This window comes from Corvus brachyrhynchos, unplaced genomic scaffold (genome assembly GCF_000691975.1).
Source record: "Corvus brachyrhynchos isolate BGI_N302 unplaced genomic scaffold, ASM69197v1 scaffold202, whole genome shotgun sequence".
NCBI lineage: Eukaryota > Metazoa > Chordata > Aves > Passeriformes > Corvidae > Corvus > Corvus brachyrhynchos.
In genome coordinates, this window is record NW_008238132.1 from 4535442 (window position 1) to 4556499 (window position 21058).

General features: G+C 39.5%; 1 protein-coding gene across 10 annotated transcripts in view; it reads right to left on the bottom strand.

The window, feature by feature from the left end:
• Positions 1 to 21058, bottom strand: part of ENOX1 (ecto-NOX disulfide-thiol exchanger 1) — a 289993-nt gene that overhangs the window by 32553 nt on the left and 236382 nt on the right. For all 10 annotated transcript variants that reach the window (XM_017733589.1, XM_017733588.1, XM_017733579.1 and 7 more), the window contains one exon: positions 11179 to 11363. In XM_017733589.1, the coding sequence (XP_017589078.1) occupies positions 11179 to 11363 (185 nt within the window). The remainder of the gene's footprint in view (positions 1 to 11178; positions 11364 to 21058) is intronic.

Below are 21058 nucleotides of genomic sequence, written 5' to 3' on the forward strand. Positions count from 1 at the left end.
AAGAGAGACACCTGTAGAGCTCCACCAGTAGCAGTCTGGAAGCTCAGCTGGTCTATGTGCAACCAAAAGTGTTTGTCACCATGGCTGTCAGCTTGACACTATGAAATGTAGCTGTGTAGTAGGACCAGATCAGACTTGTAGACATTACTAATATGGTATTTCCAGAGAGGAGATGGGAAAGCAAAAAGAATTAACCTCCTGGTTGTCTTTCCAGAGATCAATCAGTGCATTTTAGACCCCTGCAAAAAACACACGACATACCTCCCAGTGGTAACTCTGGAACTGCTCTGTGTAGAAACGGTAGGATATGACTATCCTGTGCTAAGCTTCCTTCGTTCATGAGGACCAAATCCTCCCTGTACATAATAAGTGGGTAGCTAATTTCATTATGTGGGGCGGAAGAGGGTGTGTGTTTTATTTTGATTTTTTTTCACACATTCCCACCTCCAATGCTGAATGCCTGCCACAGACAGTTCAGTACCACCCATATTGCATAGATCTCAAAAGCACAGGCAGAAAATTACCATCTTAAACCAATCTTTGCAGCTTCTGAAACATTAAATATAGATGGAATTATTGAAGCCAGCTGAATTACTCAGGCTGTGTACAATGCAGTGCCAGTGTGGCCAAGAATGCTAACAACTGAACAGCACACACTGCCTTGGAATATATGAGAAGTCCTAAAGGGAAAGTAATAGCTTGCTGTTGTGTAGCACTCTGCAGCTATGAAATACTCCTTCTCTTTCCTCTCCTCCTCCCTGCCCACAGTTCTTCATTGCTCCCCAAAAGGCAACATGCATTTGAATATAAATTATGGACATACCTAGAAATGTAGTTGCACCCCAAGCCTAGTAGGACAGACAAGGATCCCATAAGGAAAGCATGATTTCCAGCATGAAGCCATCAACTTTGCATGCAAAGAAAAGGGAGGCAGATCAGAAGCGACCGCAGAGCCTGAGGCTGTACTTAGGATGTTGTAAGGCTGACAGAATAATGAAAAAGGAAAACCAGCATTTGCCACAAGTTTAGCAGATATACTGCTGAATGGTCCTGCCCCTGCTATTTTGTTTATGATTTTCTCTACAGTTGCTTGAAATGAAGTATGAAAAGGTTACAAAGACCTTAAAGAAAGGTCAGTAAAGAGGAGCAGACAAAAGAACACCTCTGGGGTGGGAGTGCTGACGTCGATCATAGGTTGTGCAGGCAACTTCAGCCAACCCAGCCTGTTCAGGCAGAGGAAGGAAGCACAAACTCTCCCATTTGTGGCGTAGCTGCAGTGTCCAGAAATGATCTGCAGCAAATGTCTCTGAAATCAGTGTATCAGCCAAAGATGGATGCTCTTACACAGTTTAACTGAGCCAACTCAGTTGAATGGTCATCTTCAACACCCAGTGAACTCAGGCAAACTGAATTCTCCTGCCCATATAAAGTGTAGGAGAAACATATTCATATTACTCTCCACTCACTACCTATAGGAAATATATCCCTATACAGGAAAAATGGATTCATCAAGTGCCTAAAAAGAGAGTGAAACTTATGTGTCTCAAATAGGCAGGCTGTATGCCAACCAAGGCTACTTTTTTCAATCCCAATGAAACCAAGGCAGACATGTAAACCAGTAAACCTGGGAAGCGGTTCTCACTTGTGCGAAAGTGAGGTCCTTTCCCCTAAACTACAACACTAGAATCAGAGATCTGAAAAGTATGAAAACACAGGCATTTAAATGACTGCAGAGTTCACCTAAAAATTAAAGCACTCACTTATGATAGCAGTTTCTGATGTTTTAGTGCACTTTTTTCCCCAAGTAAAACCTTGTTCCATCTTTTCTAACTTTATTTTATATAAAGAAAAAGAAGTTAAGAGTTTGTCAAATGGAAAATGACAAAAATTTCAAGGAAATGAATATTTCAAAATTCTTAAAAGCTGTTCACAAATACAGAGAGGAAGGATGGTAAATGTTTCCTTTCAGAACCTTCCTTAGGTAGGAGGAAAAGAAATAATGAATTAAAGTGAAATCAAGCATTTGCAAAATAAAAATTCAAATCCCTCTCCCAGTACTCCCATGGACTGTCTGGAAGAGTGTCTTTCTCTTCTTGCAAGACAGACGAGATTTCATATCACAAATGGCCAGCACATGGCAGGCTTGAATAATGAGAAAGTGACTTCCCAGCTGAGCAAATATGCATTAGTAACAAGACGCTGATGAGGCCTGACAAATCACCAAGGAAACAGGAGAATGTGAAAGACAAGTCAAAGAAGCTTTAGAAATGAGCCCTCAAGGAAGTTAGCCATGTTGCAGCAAGGCATTCTTAAAATAAAGAGTATGATTGTGGGTTTGGGTTTTTTAAGGGATTAAAGAGAAACACAGTGTAATCGTGCAATGCTTCTCATCCGTGCCAGCTCTCTGGGACTTGCTGTGTCCCTGGCTGTATGGATGGCATTACTTGGATGGATCATGGGGTTTGCAATGATGAAAGAGGGCTGGTGAAGAGCTGCACGTGGATGAACAGCCCAGCTCCTGCCTGATGAGCATTCACCTGCAAAGTGAGTTTTCCTGGCTTTTTGGCCAGAGGCAAAGACCATGCTGAATATGTTTGCTCCACAGGTTAACCACCACAGAGGGGTCCGGGGAGCTGGACACACACCTGATGCGTGAATGCATGTGGTGGCACTAAAGAACAAATCTGTCCAGCTACCTCCTTAGGGAGGGGTTTGCCATTCTTCCTTTCCCCTGCTATTAGACTGACTACAGAGGTCCTACAGCTCTACAGTGCCCAGAGGAGGTGCAGGCAGGCCTGTATCCTAAGAAATAAACCAGAAGAAAAAACAGGCAGATGGACACAGACACACACTGAAACTACCAAGGGGAGGTTACAGAGGAGGTGGAGTCAGGCTTTTCTTGAGTAAGGGTTGAGGAAAAATAGACACATATTCAGCAAGAATCATTTTTATTATACATAAGGAAAATATTCCACAGTGAGGGTGGCCAACCTCTTGAACAAGGGCTCAGAGAAGCTGTGGACTCGCCATCCTTGGGGGTACTGAGACCATAGCTGGACAAGGTCCTGAACAAAACTGAGACAACTCCAGAGACTGCCCTGTTTTGAGCAGAGATGTACATGACCTTCAGGTATACCTTCTGACTTCAGTTCTTCTAGGACTCCAGAGAGTAGCCAATAGATATCAGAGAATTAGCTGTCAATTTCTTTTGTTTCTACAAGGCTTAGCAATTCAGCCACACCAGCTACAAGAGGCAGTGTTAAGGGTTGGGCAGCAAAGGAGAACGTGGGTGGTGCAATGAATGGTTTAAGAGACAGTCTACAGCTTTCCTCTGCCAAGTAATTTTCAAGTATACCTCTTACTTGTCAAGAAAGACATGTTTTCTTCAGTCAGGTACAGAATTTTGCAGCAAATGAAGACAAGACCAAGTCCTTAGGAACCTTACAGAATCCTCTCAGAATCTTTAAATTTACAAATAAAACACTTAGCACTATAGCATCAGGGATCCCTCTCTGGGATCTGGGTTTCACAGCAAATTACACAAGGCCTGTGAAGGGGAGGAGCCTGAGCAAAGCCCATTGCACCTCATCAATAAAGCTCCCTCCTACCTTTGCTAAATGAGGTGATTGGAATATTACAAAGCCCTCGACTTTACTGACAGCAGGCAAGTGGATCCTGATCCTGATGAAAGAAAGCGGGCTGATCCCAAATGAGCGTCATGTTCCCTCTGCCCTCATATCTGTCCTACAAGGCAACAAGTTGGCACCTTGAATGATGCACAGTCAAAAGAAGACATGATCATCTAGTCACTACCTCTTCATCTTCTCCAGCCTTTCACCCGTACTGTCCATTGTGGGTAACTCCTCACCAGTTAAAGGCACTTGAGCAGTGTCGTCCCATCTCTTCTTCCATGGGACCGAAAATGAGCATGATACAGCATGCCCTTCCTCAACAAATCAAACCAAACCAGATCTTTTACATTTTGACTTCCTATTCAAGAAAAAAATATTTTATTTATTTTGATGGGTAATAAAAAATTAATTAGAACAATATTATGGAAGAGAATCTATTTACCCAGTGTAATTCCCACTGAAACACAATTCCTAGTAATGGAAACAGAGTTCCTAGCACTGATAGCATCAAACACATCTGGAAATTCTAATCAGCAAGCCCATGCTAGTATTTAGGACCTTTTAAAAAATTCATTTAAGATCACTGGACTGTAAAACTTGTAAGATTTGTCCTTCACCACCACTAGACTACACAAGCATGTTAATGAAGATATTAGTTGATTTATTTCATATTTTAAATAAAATGTGTGCACCCAATTATTTCTCTATGAAGGGTTTATTCTTGCTGCCAATCTCAGTCTAGCTTTGCCAGCATTAGCAGGCAAAAAGATGCTACTTGCCTTCATCTTACCACTAGAAAAGCTGTCGGGAATATGGTGCTTAAAGTATTTGTGGGCCCTTATTTACACTCCCCTAATATTATTGAAGTGGTGGTTGCAGAAGTGGGAAATCAAACACTACTTTCAATAAAGAAAGGTTGTTAAACAGAGAAGAGAACCCATTTGGCTTGTCTGAGAGCTGGTAAATAAATAGCACTTAATTGCCAGCTGCTCCTTTTATTTTTTTAATATAATCAGAAAGAGTAAGTGTTTTCTGGAAGTTTAGACATGGATTGGACTGTACAGAGCCCTGAAAAGCACAAAAGAACAAAAATAACACTTATGGGAACATTTCTCTCTCTCCTGGAAGATCACATATTTCTTAAACAGTTTTCAAATATCAGCCACTGGGTGAGAGAAGGGACAGGCCTGGAAGTGAACATCTGGATGTCGGGTCCAGTCCCTCACACTTCACTTGTATCCATTCCCCTTAAGATTATCAATAGTGCCATTACTACTCCAGTGCCACTTTTACAGGTAAAAAGAAAGATCTAACTGCAATTCATACTACAAGAGTAGCAATTAAGAACATTTCCAATGTAATTATTCTGGCCTGTTTATTTACCAGGTAAAATGCACATAAAAGGGATTTTTTTTTTTTTTTTATCTCTTATATTTACTCTTCTTTAATGCTGCTTTGGAGAAGAATCAGTTTATAGTTGTGCATAAGTACATTGGTTGGGTTGTATGCTGAATAGATGTTTGGTGAGCAAGAGGTAGATGGAATAAAAAAAGGCTACAAATCTCCTTTGCACCTAGGCTGTATTAATAAATATAGCCGTAACATGCTCTATCTATTCAACAATGATCCTAATTTCAGCACTAAACTGCTACTAGAACCTGTATATTTAAAGGTATATCATTGTTATAATGGCCATGGCATTCACGCAGCACCGGATTCAGCAATTTTCAGCCACCAGCACCTCTGTCTGTGGCTTCTGACATTTCAGAACGTTTGTATGTGACAGAAAGGAATGGCTGTGACAATTAACAACACATGTAAAGGATCTGAGACCTGCAGACCTCAATGCCAGCTGAGGCTTATTGGAAGTTAATAGGTGTTGGAAGTTAATAGGTGTTAGATTGGTTAAAAGATTGACGAGGAAAAAAAGCCTCACGATGCCCTACCTTACTGTCTGTTGCAACTTCCTGCACAGAAATGTTCTTTTTGTCCCTGCTCCCACTGAAAGAGAGTGGAACATGGCAATAGTCAGTTCTACTACTTGTATGAGAAAAAGGTAAGAAAAAAAGGGAAGGAAAGACCTGAGTGGTGCCATCTTTGCTTGTAGAAAAAAAGTTCTGCTAGCTCCATCTGAAAATGGATTGGCTCTGCTCCAATGGCTGGGAATGGTAGAAATCCAATTAATTTCAAAGGCAGCATAGTGAGGCCAACACTAGTTACATTTGGATTTTCTACTCAGGAGGGTTACTATATTTTAGTGGTACATGATCTTGCTGTAAAAGCTGATAGATGCCTCTTGTGACACCTCAATTAGACAAAAGGGTCGTAATCTGTCTCCCAGTGATGGTACTGTGGAAAATGTGTGCTCCCCACATCACTAAATATGTACCCTGACCACCCTCCTTTGAGGGAGCAATGAATTGCAAAGCATTCCAAGAGCAATTCTTACCCTCCCAACCACAAAAGTGAGGCATATCACAGACAAAGCTGTCCTACCCTGCATGAACACTGAAAGCCCTAAGTGAGGTTTAGGCTGGATATTAGGGAAAATTTCTCCACCAAAAGGGGTTGTCAAGCCTTGGAACAGGCTGTCCAGGGAAGTGGTGGAGTCACCATCCCTGGAGGTATTTAAAAGATGTGTAGATGTGGTACTTAGGGACATGGCTTAGAGGTGGACTGGGCAGTACTGGGTTAATTGTTGGATTTGATGATCTTAAAGATCCTTTACAACCTGATTCTGTGATTTTATGATTGCTACTCATCTGGCATTTATCAGAGCCCTTTAAAAAAAGTGTATCAGTCTCAGATGCATGTGCTATTTATTTTACATGTTAAATTATTAGTAAACTGCAAAAGATAGTCCTCAGTAGGCAGGAAATGTCAGGAGCAATGTGGCCTTTGCAGAAAGACCTTGAGCTGCATATTGAACAGCAAGGACAGGAAGGTATTGAACAGGTGATGATTAACTGTGTACTCTCTGCCTGCAGCACCAAATGGGGAAGGGTCTCTGAGGTATAAAATGCAAAATGCACAGGCAGTGGTTCTGGCAGCTCCTGGCTTCTGAATGTTCACAATCTGCATTGCAATTCACATTAAACTGGTATTGTCTGGGGAGAAAGAGAAAAGAGGACAAAAGTGGGCTTCCATCATACTGCATCAGAGTGACACCCATGTGGGCCATCAGCAGGGCCTGCTGTCTCGTGCTGAGACACCCCGAGCTGAGTTGGTGGCACTCACAGCAGTGTGTCAGCCTTCATGCCAGCCCGACACCCTTCACACATGACTGTTCCCTTTGTTCTTGCTTTCCAGCTCGAGCACTAATTTTAAGAGAGGCACTGCGGTGCATCCCCTGCTGCTGCAATAACCCCATGGGTGGGCTTTAATGCACCACCGCCAGCAAAGGGGAGCCTGTGCTGCCACTGTGTGTTAGGAGCATGATCCCAAGCCCAGCTGGTAAATCAGGCCCCTTAGGGAAGGGGGACAATGAGGTGCCTCTTAAGTGTCTAAGACACACCCCAGAATGTACAATAGCAGAACTGTAGGCACTTGTATACATTTAGTGGACACAACATAGATGGAAGCATGATTTAAATGGGGATTTGTGGATGACACCCCTGCCTGCAGGAGCTAAATTCAGCCCATCATGTTCAGGGAGTTATGAGAGGAAAGAACATTATCCTACATTTACATGATGCAGTGGAGCACCATGCAGAATTACTAGCCTATTGGCGAATGTATCAGTTCAGGAATCAGCACAGCTGTACAAGCATGGCCCCATACCTTGGCCAGTTAAGCCTGACAAAAAAGGTAGAGCTAACTTGTTAAATTAGAGTCATGCTAAAGGAGATGTGCTCTGTGGACTTAGGACAACTTGAAGCTTAAAACATTGCACTCATGGCTGTGCTATGGAAGTGGTTCATGAACAATCCTGGATGACCAGCAAAAATCTAAAATTTACCAGAACACATGGTAATGAGTGTCATCTCCTGTGTGGCAAACTGACATATTTTCAAAGGCTTGCTAACACTGTCAGTTTCAGACAGATTGTATAAAGGATCTGGAAACCACATCATTAATTCAATAGACACTCACTGTCAAACTCTGAGCCTTTGTTTCAAAGCATAAAGGTGGCAAGTGCACTTCTTCAAGAATGTATTTGATGGACAATACATAATAAAAGTATATTTTTCATACTTTGTTCTTGGAAAGGCTGAAAGATTTTGCTGAGGATTTTTTTTCAAAAGAATTCTGCTTGATATTCCACATGGAACATGCTAAACTAAATGGTTAAAATTTGGAAAAATTATATACCCACTGAAAATTGAGCCTTATAATTTCAAGCATTAAGCAACACTACTAGGTGATATTTTCTGTATTACCTATAGCCATGTATCTGGTAAAACATTTCAGACAGAGAGACAAGATTAAAAAAATTCTTACAGCTGTGCTGTGAAGTGTTGCAAAAATAGTTACAACTAAAACATCCTTTCTTGTGATCACAGACTTTTTTAGAGAGTACCAAACACTGCTGGAAAAAGAACCATTCAAAAAGTGATCTTCTTGGTATGTGTGTTCTCATATAGAAATAAACTGAAGGCAATACCACCTATGCAGCAGTGACAAGTTAATTCCATTTCCATCTCAAAATCAGGTAAAGTGTGTCTCATTTGTTACCATGGATACAAGACATTATTTCCATTTGTTTGAGATCTCACAGTGGGTATGAAATTAAACTGTGACACACTTTTATGGAGGAAGTTGACTAAAACCCCCATAAGTTCAATGTCATTAGTCCAAAGGATTTCCTTTTTTTAGACACAGCAAATAAGGAGGTTGCTACAACTGCCCATAAGGCACACTTCATAAGCAAACATCTGTGTGATTTTCCTGATGCTATTTTGGATCAGTGGGAGTGATGGAAGAGAAAATAAACATTCATTTCATCAGTCCTGCAAATACAGGGAGGAATCCTGAAAACCATCCAGATGGTAGAAGTACATTAAAATACATTGGTGTTGTGTTATTTGCTATTGTTTGGCACCAAATATGTTTACAAAAAAAAAATCTTGATTCTGAAAATGCATCCAATTTTTCTCAGATAAATCTGATTTTTAGGTTGCAGCTCAAATCACTTGTTCTCTAGTATTCAGAGTTAGAAAAAGAAGTTTATAGAAAAGTGGGGGAGAATGAAGAGAAAAGAAGAAGGAGAAATATGATTTTTAATGCTGACATATATGAAGGGTTCAGGCATTCAGTCGCATTCAGTTTACCTTGTCTGGAATTAATTTTAATATATACAAAAGGATAAAAGGGAGTACAGGTCTTCTTGTTAAATTATTTATACTCAAGTCCTGGATATATATTTAATATTTCATAGTGAGACTGATTTCCATAGATGCTGAGCACCTGCTACACTGATGGATTCCAGCTAAGGTTGTCATCTCTCAACATTTACAAAACCAAGCTGAGATAAAACTGAGTCTACCTAAATAAAAGGTTTATTTCTACATATTCATGCATTAACTGCATGAAAATCACAAAGGTTATAGGATGTCATGGCTATGGCTAATTACTGAAATCCAAAACCATCATCCAGCTGCTTAACTGACTGATAATTTCCCACCAAATATTCTGAACTTCACCTCCCATGCGTCTGTGTTGCTGCTCTCCTCAGCATATTGTCAGACTGGATTACCTGCAGTGTTTTCTCCAGCTCCTTGGGCCATCTCTAATTATATCCCATTGGGAGCACGTAGGTTCTGACCCTCAGATGGCAAACTAGAAACATTGAGAAACTCACTGCAAAACTGTCACGAACACAGAAACTCTCAGAGGAATAGGGACTACAGTGTCCATGGCCAGCTGAACAGAGAGATAAGTCAGTCACTCCGTGTTATTGATTTGCATTATTAACATTTTCTTGAAGTTCAATAAAAATCTATTTATATTCTACAGACTTTACTGTACTTCATCCAGACCCCAGACAGAAAATTATAATAATGCCAACTGGGTGCTAGGGCTCCAGGATTTTTATTTAGTAGAATTTTATGCCTACTTTTCACTAATTTTAATGGAGAATTAGCACCAGGATGAAATATAGCAGAGTCTTTACATATGGTGTTAAATTTAATAAAACCAGTGATATTTAAGTATCCATTTATGTAAGGATAAGATCACGAACAGACCTCAAACTTATCTAAAGTATACAGAAACCTCAAGTATTTCTGATTAGTGACTTAATTCTGAAGCATGGGAAAAAATTTATTCCTGAATTATTTCAATTTTTAAAGTATTTTGGTCAGAATTATTCCACTATGCAATAAATCACCCTGATTTTGTAAAACTCTGCAGGCTTAAAGGGGCTTGTGTTGATATCAATATGTGTGTAGGGTTGTCTTGTGCTCTGTTATTGGGTGTTAGCAGGTATTTGCAGACTTGCTGGATTCAAAGGGTACCAGGATAACCATGCAATTCCTAACCCAACAAGGCAGCTCATATGTAAATGAGTATCTCCTGGGTTTTGCCATACAAAAGCAGCTTAGTACAGTCTGAAAGTGGGTATAACTTGTCCCCTTCTGTAATCTAATAACCAGGGGTGACAGAGGAGTGTGTGCAATGCTACAGACGAAGGAAGCAAAATTAACCTCTGCAGTGGCAGGTTGAGAAGCTCCACTCCAGCTGGGAGCACAACCCAGTGCTGTGGTGAGCCACTGCCCTTGTGTTCTGTCACGTACCAGCTGAACACAAGTGCCTGGATGGGGAAGATGCTACACACATGCACACTGGATGAGGGCTGCTCGTGTGTCAGTGGACATGTCAGACAACGCAGTGGGAGCAGTCTGGATGTGCTTGCCAAGACTCACTCAGCACAGTGTCAGGAGCACACTAACAAATAAGGCAAAATAATTATGATAAACTGACACCCCTTGCCCCTGCAGGGACACATTGCAGTTTCTCGTTGACTGGTGTCAGAGAAAAAGCTTTTCTGCTGCACTAAACCACTTAAAAACTGTCTGAATGAAAAGGTTACATCTATGGGTCAGCATAAATGATAAAAGCTCGGGAAATAGCACTGATGTTGCAAATTACGCAACAGCATAATTGATTTGCAAATTACAGAGGGTAGTCTGGACATACTGGAGATGTCTCAGTCATCTCCAAATAAGAGCAGAAAAAAAGATGCAGATGAATACAAATGAAGATACCACAGAACATTGACTATGATACATTAGACAATTTTTTTAAACTTTTGTGCAGTACCAGGGCCAGTTGGATTAAGTGAGGAGAGGAACAGAGCAATTTGCTCCTAACTAGCAAATGCATAAGGAGTTTTCTTGAATGATCAATGGGTTTGCAGTTTATGAATTCCTAAAATGACTGTGCCTAAATATATCCCCAAATTCTCCTCCCTTTCCCCCATCTAAAGTCCCTATGATTTTCTGAAAAGAAATCAGGACCTTAATGAATAATAGTCTTGAGTACAGCAGAGCCCCACGGTACCACTTTCCCAAAATAGAAGACCTGTTCTTTTCTTCCTTAGCAATACCTGCTGCATGCCTTGCATTGTCTGCTGTAGGAACTGCAGCTGCTGGTCCTTTGTAAGGCTTTCTTCTGTTCGAAAGAGCTGTCCTTTCTCCTGCTTCAGGAGCTCCACTTCATTCCTATAAGCATCCAGCTGCCATCGAAGACTGTCGTTCTCTTCCTTTAGCGCATATGCTTGGGCGGCTAGAGCTAAGAGAAAATGAAAATGTGAAAAAATCAGTGAAATGGATTGTTTCTTTTCAAATAATACAGAGGACATTGTCTGGAGAGATGACAATACAGCTGAAAGCCAGTGAGACATTTCGAAGCTGAGACAAGACCCAGCAGAGCTGAAAATGATTAGGGTCTGGCAAAGATTGTTGCTGGGAGGTTATTTCCTGGGATGGAAGAAGCCATAAAGTGACCCTGGATAATTCAAATGCTACTTGCAATCTGTCTGTTAAATTTAGGCTTATATTTTAGGAAGACACTGGCATGCAGTCCAAGGGAAAGGCACTCACCAACTTTACGACATTTTCCCAGAGATGCATTAGGAACTGATACAGCCATTCAGTATTTATACTCGCACAGTGGCCAGATGTTCCAACCAGATCTGTGCTAAGGAATTTTCCCAATGTGACGTTGCTGGGTTTAGTCCCATGAGAGAAGAAACACAGAAATTTCTCTCCAGCCTTGCTATGAACTACTTCATAGCAACAGATATGAGAGATAGAATAGAATTATAAAAAATGCAAATGCTGAAAAAAAGTGTTGGCACTACAAGAACATTACTACTTTAAAGACATTGAAAGACACTTAAGTCATTTCCTTAGGAAGCTCCATTTGGCCCCTTTTCAATTTAGAATGGCATTTTTATTATCATAACTGATAGCAGGTGTTTGTGAAGAAATCGATTAGTATGCAGGGATGGAAATTACATTTGCCAAATGACTTGCACAGTCTGCAATATAAGCTAAAATTTGTGTAGCAAAAGGCAGAAGACTATAAAGCAAGTAGTAGGAACATTATTTAAATAAATTATCTGAACATAAATACATATAGGGAAAGGTGGCATTCATTAATTAGGGATGTAGCTATCATCCTATAGAAGAACCCACTCCTGGTAGTATTTATATTTGGCAGTAGCAGTGGTCATTTGGCGCAGCAAACTGCCATACTATGCTATTTTCCTTCTTGGAACCTGGTAACACAACAACATTACAGAGCAGCTGTAATTACAAAACAACAACCTACTATAGCCAGTTCTATCACCATTTGGTAACTGAAGCACATAACTGATTTACATTCCTGATTAAATGATTTCAGGCTTGGTATCACAGAATTCTTTTTTGCCCACCTACAAGAGCAATATGGCTAAACTCCAAATTATATGAAATTGTGTATTATCTCTGTTTAATACTAGGCACCTCTTGACTAGACCTTCTGCAGATAAAGAGACCCCTTTTCCCCATGATAACATGATTCAGCACATTTGTGAAATTATACCAGCACTCAGGTAGAATGTCACAATATTTCATTAGCAATAAAAATGTTTTATCTTTGGTAGGATAAATCTACCTTGATCTCAGATAATTTTTACTAATTTTAAAGTAGTACAAACACATTATTCAAAATAAATTACTGTCAGCTACTATTCAAATACAGACATGGATTGGTTATTGTGCTTAATTTGGATACTTTACAGAATCTCCCTGCAAGATTTAGCAAGAGTTACAATATTGTTATATCAAATTAAATTGTTCTGAAAAGCATGTAATCATCCTTCCATGACAAAATTTACCCTCAAGAAATTGCACTGATGAGTCCAATGGGCAAATAAGAGGATGAAGTACTTTTTTTTCGTTATTTTTGTAAAAACCAACAAGCCATAATAAAAGAAAAGACTAAAAAAAAAAAAAAAAAAGGCTAAGCAAACAGAAGCATTAGTCCAAAAAATCTTTCAAGTCAAAATTAAATAGTTTGTGTTGGAATGGACCTCTAAAGATGATTTAGTACAACTTGTACAAGTGTCTCACCACCCTCATCATAAAATATTTCTCCCTTATGTCCAATCTAAAACTACCCTCTTTCAGTTTATAACTGTTTCCCCTTGTCACTACAGCCCCTGGTGAAAAGCCTGTCATTTGTACTCTCTTAATTCTACCAATTAGACTCTCACAAAACTTATATCTTTTTGGTTTTTTTAATGTAACACTAAATTCTAGCCAGAAACTGCCTACCCTTCTTCTCCTTGAGAACAGGAATAGAGACCATCAGGAATGTACTCAAGTTTCTACAGTAGCTTGGGAGCAGTAGTTCACCTGCTGCTCATCATCTATTCCAGCTCTTAAAAAACTTTTGAGAGCTGCTGTACAAGTGGGGGCCATGAGGCCTGTGTATTTCCCCACTGAAATGTGGGTTCTCGCGCAGATCCAGCTGAGGTTCAGACTGCCTTATCTAGAAACGCTGCTTGACTATTTTCTCTGTCTCACTACAGCCCAATTGGAGAACTCCTCCTTTTTGTTCTCCTAGGTAAGTTCAGGCTCATTAAGTGTGGCTACAGACAGCAAGAGATGTCTGCTACAGGGTCAGCAAAATAGGAGATTTTAAAAGGGCCACAACATCTCACAAAAGCAAGTAACCTGTACGTGATGAACATATTAGAGTTTAAAGAGTAACTAATCCAAATGGAACAAGTCACAATACATAGGAGCAGTGAAGGTAACTGTTCATTTTGTAGGAAAGCAATGCAGCTTTTCTACTGTTCAAAACCACCAGAGATGCATCTCTGAATGTTATTACGTCATTACTTTTAAAATTATATGTATTACACAATATTAAAACCTGTATGACAATAACTACATTGCACTGCTACCAAGAAGTTCAATCCAAGGTTGGTGCCCTGTTCTTTTCTGCAGACACCAGAAGACAAAGGCTGTGTCTGGAAGAAGTTACAATCTATTTTAAGACAAAATGAGAACATGCCAAACCACCTAAAGTGAGAGAATAAGAATGCAGGAGAGATAAGTTTCTGATAGGCAGGCTTCCCTCAGGTCTACAGTGCCTTATCGACATTACTGTACACTTGGGTGATCATCCTAACCACTCATAGTAGAGCGAATAACAACAGGGTCCAAGGCAGCAATAGGTTGTTAGGTAAGGGAGATGCAACATGTATAGTAACAGTGTAACAGAGTATTAAACGGCCACAAGCTTTTAAATGAATTAAATATAGATAAGAGCCCATAAATGATATGACATTAAATACATGTATATGCTTTGGTATTTAATTTAAAGTTAAAAATAGTCACTTCTTAACATGTGTACAGAATGGTTAACAGAAAAGGAGAATAAGACAAAGGAAGACATCTGACAGACTCCAGGGTATCCAGCTCAATCAGCATCGGGTAACTGTTTTAAACAAAATCAGACACATTCTTTGTGTTGACCTAAAATAACTATAATTTAAAGATATTTATGTTTTAGTGCACCAAGATTAAAAATAACTCTGAATTCAGATCAATGTCTCTTTTGATGCCAAGCAAAATATCTATTCTATAAAAACATAATGTAATTTATTTTAAATTATATTTCATTTACAACAATTATATATAATGATATGTGATTCATTACATAGGATATAGAGAAAGGCAGTTCACTGAATATTAAATTAAAAATAGAGGAGAATTTTGGGGGAAAGAGAATCTGCATTTTAAAAAGTAATTTTTTTTCAATTTTGCATAAATTTTTGCTAAGAGTTCATTGCCAAAGCTGATGGATGTAGTTTTGTTGAAAAAAAATTTGCTCATCTCATCTCAAGCCATTTTACATTTGGTAGTTCAGATACTCATCTCCAAAATCCCTCTCTGAGGCACACTAAAAAGAGTCTTCAGATAAGAAGACAATGAATGCTGAAAGCATTTACAGAAGAACTATATACAAGGAATCTGTATCAAAAGAAAACTCTGACAACAATCCCAAATATCTGCCTGTGCTGCAAGTAGAAGAAAATATTCCTACCTAAACAAACACAGCTGGAAAACAGCTCAATATTCACTTTACAGCATTCTCACTGAGGGATGCAAAATGATACCTGCCAGCCTCAGAGAAGCAGCTGAAGGAAGATAAGACACATATAAGTGGGGGAAACCTTTTCATTGATATTTCAAAGACTTCCAAGAGGTTAGTGTGATTTCTTTGTGCTGAGGCAGAAGTGCTATATTCAATTTGGCAACAGCTTCGGTGGCAAAATAGACTCCATTCAGTGGACCCAGACTAGATTCAAATCAAAAAGACACTCTCTTTAATACAAGAAATGACTGGCTGATTAGAAATCCACTCAAATCTAAGGACATATTCATCAAGGGATTTCTCAGAAGAAACAAGCAATTAACTTTATTTTTCTAGGCCATCTACCTTCGATAGTTAGGAGGGTGAGTTCTTTCTGACTACCACTGATCTGTGCCTTTTACTTCCAGGTGGTACTCAGTGACTACATTTAACCTAATACATAATGCCAACTGGAGCCAAAGCAGAGTAAGTCTTCATGGGTGATATGGGGTAACTGTAGTCTTTTATGATGCACATCATGTCATAGTGGCCAGGAAATAATGCTAACACCCCATATCTCTGAATGCATTTATTTATTGAGGACATTAGGGAGAATTCAAAAATTTCTACCATTTCTAGTAATGCACACCTGTGCATTTCTCATTAGATGATGCCCTACTAACATTACAGTTAATGTTAATGACAATCTACTAATTTACATACTGAGGACACACTGAGTTTAAAAGCATAAGCATTAGGTTATGTCTAGAGCCTGAAGAAATCTGAAAGCCGTATCTGAAAAACAAATGGCAAACAATAAAAACAACAACAGAAAACCTGCCTGTAAATTCAGAGTAAAGATTTTCTGTAGGTCCTCCTAGCAGAACTTCTTTTATAGCTTATATTTCCTATAGATTCTTCTATATTTATATAGAAATAGATCATAAAATGGAGAACTGCTGTGACATGTGTCCAGACTTTTGATCTAACCTATTCAGCCAAACTTTTCAGGATTTTTGAACTTTAGCTGATGTATTGATATCATGAGGTAGATGAAAACAGAGAAAGAGCCTATTCTCATACCTTCCTGCCATCTGAGTTCTACTAATGCCATTATCCTGATTTTCTGACTTGAACATAAAGGTTTAAATGATATAATGCTCCTTTTAATAACAGCAAAAAGAGAAGCATCAAAACATGTCAAAATAATGGATATTATGGTAATTTTTTTCATCACTCCTATTGCAGAGCATTTTCAATGTCAAAAAAGCCATCTTGCAAGACACAGCTACTTCTTCAAAGAGTTTTCAGCTTGAGGGACTGAACAAATGTGAGTGGAGTAAAATAAGGACACTAAGTTCACAACTATAAATACAAACAATAAAAGTTATCCCTGGCCTCTAGGTAGCCTGCTTGTTTTTTAAATAGGTGAACTGTGGAGCAGTACAAGCAGGGGAAAATTGGGAAGGAAAAATGTTTCTGGAGGATCTGGAAAGGCATGAACTGTGTTTTGATGATGTAGAAAATAGGGTAAGTTATACAATAATGGCATTTGTCATTAGTAAGGAAGATAGTCTTTGCAGAAGTACAGTGTGGATGGTCTTAGGAGATACAGTGGGTGGCAGCCCTGCTCATGGCAGGGAAGTTGTAACTAGAGGATCATTAAGTGACACTTTACCATGCCATAAATCGAATCTCTCCCGATGGGAGAGAATTTGCTGAAAGTCCTTGCAAGGAGTTTAAAGGATAAAGCGAGACGTCTTCTGTAGTTTCAATGCTTCTAGATAGTTGTTTATTAAGTCTTATCAGAGGAACTGACCCACTAGCGTGACCCAGGTACAGCATGGAAGGAGGAAAAGTAGGAGTGAGAGTGAGAGAGAGATCCATTATCAAGATTTACACAGCCTTTTAAAGATATTTTAACCAACAGTTACTAAAAATGTACATTATTTTTACTTTCTTACCAATTATTCAGTAACACGACTAGGAACTGCGGAATTTTCTATCCAATTAATCCAAACTACTTTTACTGCAGAATATGGAGTAGTAGAAGAAGGAGAAGAAGGTCTAGAGAACAACAACAATCCTCCATTTTGATATTTTTTACTCTTATCTATTTACTATAAAGAGAAGCCTAAAACCTCTAAATTTTTAATCCTATGACAATCTTACGTAGTAGTCTATCACCTAATTCACACCACTGTATTTTCTACTTGTTGGTAATTTTTTCCAAGGTTTAAAGCTATACCAGTGGTGTGCAGGGGGGTAAAAACCCTTAAAAACAGGCAGAGAAATATTCTCGGCACTCTGGGTTCCTACAATTAAGGTCCTTTCCCGTCTAAACTCTATTCCAGTTTAAATTCTATTCTAAACATAGAATTCTGTAATTCTATGATTATAACTAGATAGGACCACTGGACCCTCATTCATTTTTACCCTCTAAGGCTGTGCTTAGTGCTCCAGCCCACTGGAAATTTAATTTTGTGCTACAATCTGAATGTCCCATTATGATCACTCAGTGGCAGGGTGTGTGTGAGGGAATGCCAGTCAGTAACCTCACACCTTGGGATGTGTGGGAAGTTCAGGTTTGGAGGAGCTCTGCAAGGTGGTGGGAAGGAAGGCACAGCCCTCACTGCAGATAGCAAGCTGGATGGCCTCTGGCATGAAGGGACGCACTGAGCAACTTGACAGGTGTTAACAAACATCTCCAGCACCAAGTGTCAAAGCTGACCCTTCTCTCTGTGTTCTCCAAGAAGCTTTCTGGAAAAGGAAGACTTGACTAGTGCACCTTGGTCACTTTGAGGCATCTTCTCAGACCACTTTACAATGTCAGGATCCTGAGTCATCCAATATCTAAAGGGGCTTGATCCATTGTCTTGAGTTCCCAGAGGACATTTGTTCTTCTTTATGTACAGTTACCAAATACCTGATCACCAGCATAAATGGTGCTTAGATGTCAATGACAAGTGCATAGAAATACATCTGATATTAGCAGTTAAAAGCAACCTTCTTCCTATAATGCATTCTTTAACAAATACCTGTTCCATTGTTCCCCCTCATTCCTGTAAAAATAGACTGTCACTTGTTTTTTTTAAAAAAAAACACACTTTGCTTAAAGCTTGAAAACAGCTAGCTAAGTATCCTGAATAAACTCTAGAAAAATAATTAGAATGGTATAAAAATAAATAATTTGGGGCAATTACAAGCTAACCTAGCCACGAACAGTTTTTTCTTTCCCCCTTCAGACATAATGCAACCAAACAATGAAGAAATTTCCACGTTATTTTCAAATGCTAAGCACACTTCATTTGAATGTCTCGGTATCTGCAAATTTAAACTCTGAGGGCACTAATTATCCTATATGAGAAGGGTTTATTGTCATTATTGTTAATGGGAGTTAGGCCCTGCACACTGGGAGGGAGATTTACTCTTTTGCAAAATCTGTTTTATTCAGGTGCAGTTGCTGCAAAGTCCTTTCCTTACCATGCAGCCTATGTTCAGTGCAGAGAAGCTCATTATACCAGTTACATTCATGATGGTACCAGATGTTCAAATTGAATACTCATGAGAATTATTTTCAGGCTTCCTATTCACATAAAACTTGGTGGCGAACGATTAGTAAATGGGAGGTTGCTAAAAAAAAGGAAAGAAAGAAAGAAGAAATGAAGGGAGCCTCTAAGAAAGATGGAGAGTGACTATTTATAAGGGCATGCAGTGACAGGACAAGGAGGAATAGCTTCAAACTGAGAGCGGGTCTAGATTAGATATTAGGAAGAAATTCCTTACTGTGAGGGTGGTGAGACACTGGCACAGGTTGCCCAGAGAAGCTGTGGATGCCCCATCCCTGGCAGTGCTCAAGGCCAGGTTGGAACTAGATTATATTTAAGGTCCCTTCCAACACAAGCCATCCTACAATTCTACGAGTCTATTAACAGCAATTTTATCCATCCCATTGAGGACAGGCCACTTCACATTTGAGAAACAAAAGCATTTCTCTGATGAGAGATTTTCTCAGTTTACAAGATTTCTCCCTGCTTAGCAGACATCAGCAATACCACTGCTCTTTCCTAGGTTTACTACACAAGTGGCTCACCAGTAATTTATGAAGGCTTATTATTTCTTGTGTAATGAAGCATATCTCTTTGCAAATACCAGAGAAGGAGCAGGGAAAGGGAGGGCCAATTATTGTTCAGCTGGGACTAATAACAAAAAGTTGTAGGCAAGTGCTGGCTCTGCAGGGGACTAAGAATGCCCCAGAGAGCAGTGCTGCCAACTCCTGTGGCATTATGATGAGTCCCATGATATCTCACATTTTGTTTAAAGGCCTAGAGAGATCATTAGCTGCAAACCTCTGGTTTAAGTTTCTGGAATAGTGGCTTCCAAACTTTCTAAACTGTGGATCAGTATTGGCTCTTCCTTTTTCATCATGCTCTCCCAAACTGACTTTTAATTAAAAACACTAACAAGAGCATTTAATCTAGCTGTTTTAGCCAGCCCAGGGAATCAAGATGTAGATTACTTGCTACAGTCTTACAAGTGATCATTGACTCCAGTGATGAGTTTGGTGTCATTGATCGAGACCTCATGGCTTCAGAAAACCCACTTGAACAGTGATCCAACTTTCTCCAAAGGGCTGCAAAGATGCAAGACTAATGTCCCACTTTAAGCCAATCTTCCTACCCCTCTCTCTGTACCTTCCTCTCTTTTACCTTTGCACTGCTTCTGTTCAGTTCCTCTCCAGCTCTAAATGCATGAGTCCATCTATTTGCTCATTTGTAACTCCCACTTGCCTGGCATGGCCAGATGTTTCTCTCTTCCCTCACTCATACTTATTTTGCAGTACATTCTCTAGTCCCCGGTTACCCAGCTCTGTCCCAGGTAAATTGCAGCATTAAGTGTTTCGGATTTTTCCTACAAAGATGTCAAATCACATTACTGAAATGAATATTTGGAATTTGGAAGAGACCACCTTGTTACAGCAATATCAAAGCCTGACACATTTGAGGTCCATTTTACTTGACAGCATCTCTTTGGAGAACAGGAATCTACATAGCTCCTAAATGACATTTTGACAGTTGCTAGTTAATCTGCCCCACTGAGACCAGTCTCTGCAGGTCACCTCTTTAAAGCAGGGGGCCCTTTCTTCCTCTGTATTTTGGATTGTATGTCTTCTACCACCACCCATGATTTGCACCAAGACCAGCTGACTTGACGTATGTATAATGGGAGACAGGAAAGAGAAGATGTGGCTCTGCACAGACATCTGTGATGGGTGGGCTTTAGTCAAGTTGGTTAGGAAGAAAGCCATCATAGTAAAATGTAAGAGTATAACTTTGATCAAAAATAGCAGCAATTGTCAGATATTTTCAAATTCACAAAAAACCACTTAACTTTTTAACAGTGTATTTGGTTTGTGATGAGGTGAATTTTTCTGATACTTCATGTTTACCGGTAACTGCTGCCTCAGTTAAATACGATCAATCAAATAATAAATGTCTTTTAGAGGTTCTACCTCTTTTCCTAATTGAGAAATAGGACTGTTACAACACTTTTACAGAGACTGTTCTTTAAAGATGCTAGCAAAGAAGTGGCTTTTTCCTCTAATCAATATTTTAAAAATTACTGATTCATGTAATACCAATAATGAGCAGAGGAGATTTTAGTCTTGAGTGTGAAGGAAACAAGGAAATAAGAAAAGTGCTGGTTACTGCGGAGATACCACGTGGCATTGATGACTGACTCCCACACCAGTAATGAAAAATGCTGCTTGTGCTACTGGTGCTTTGCAACGGAGGGTACAGACATTTGAACGCTGCATAGCAGAAGAGATGCTAATGAATGCTGAGTGTTTAATA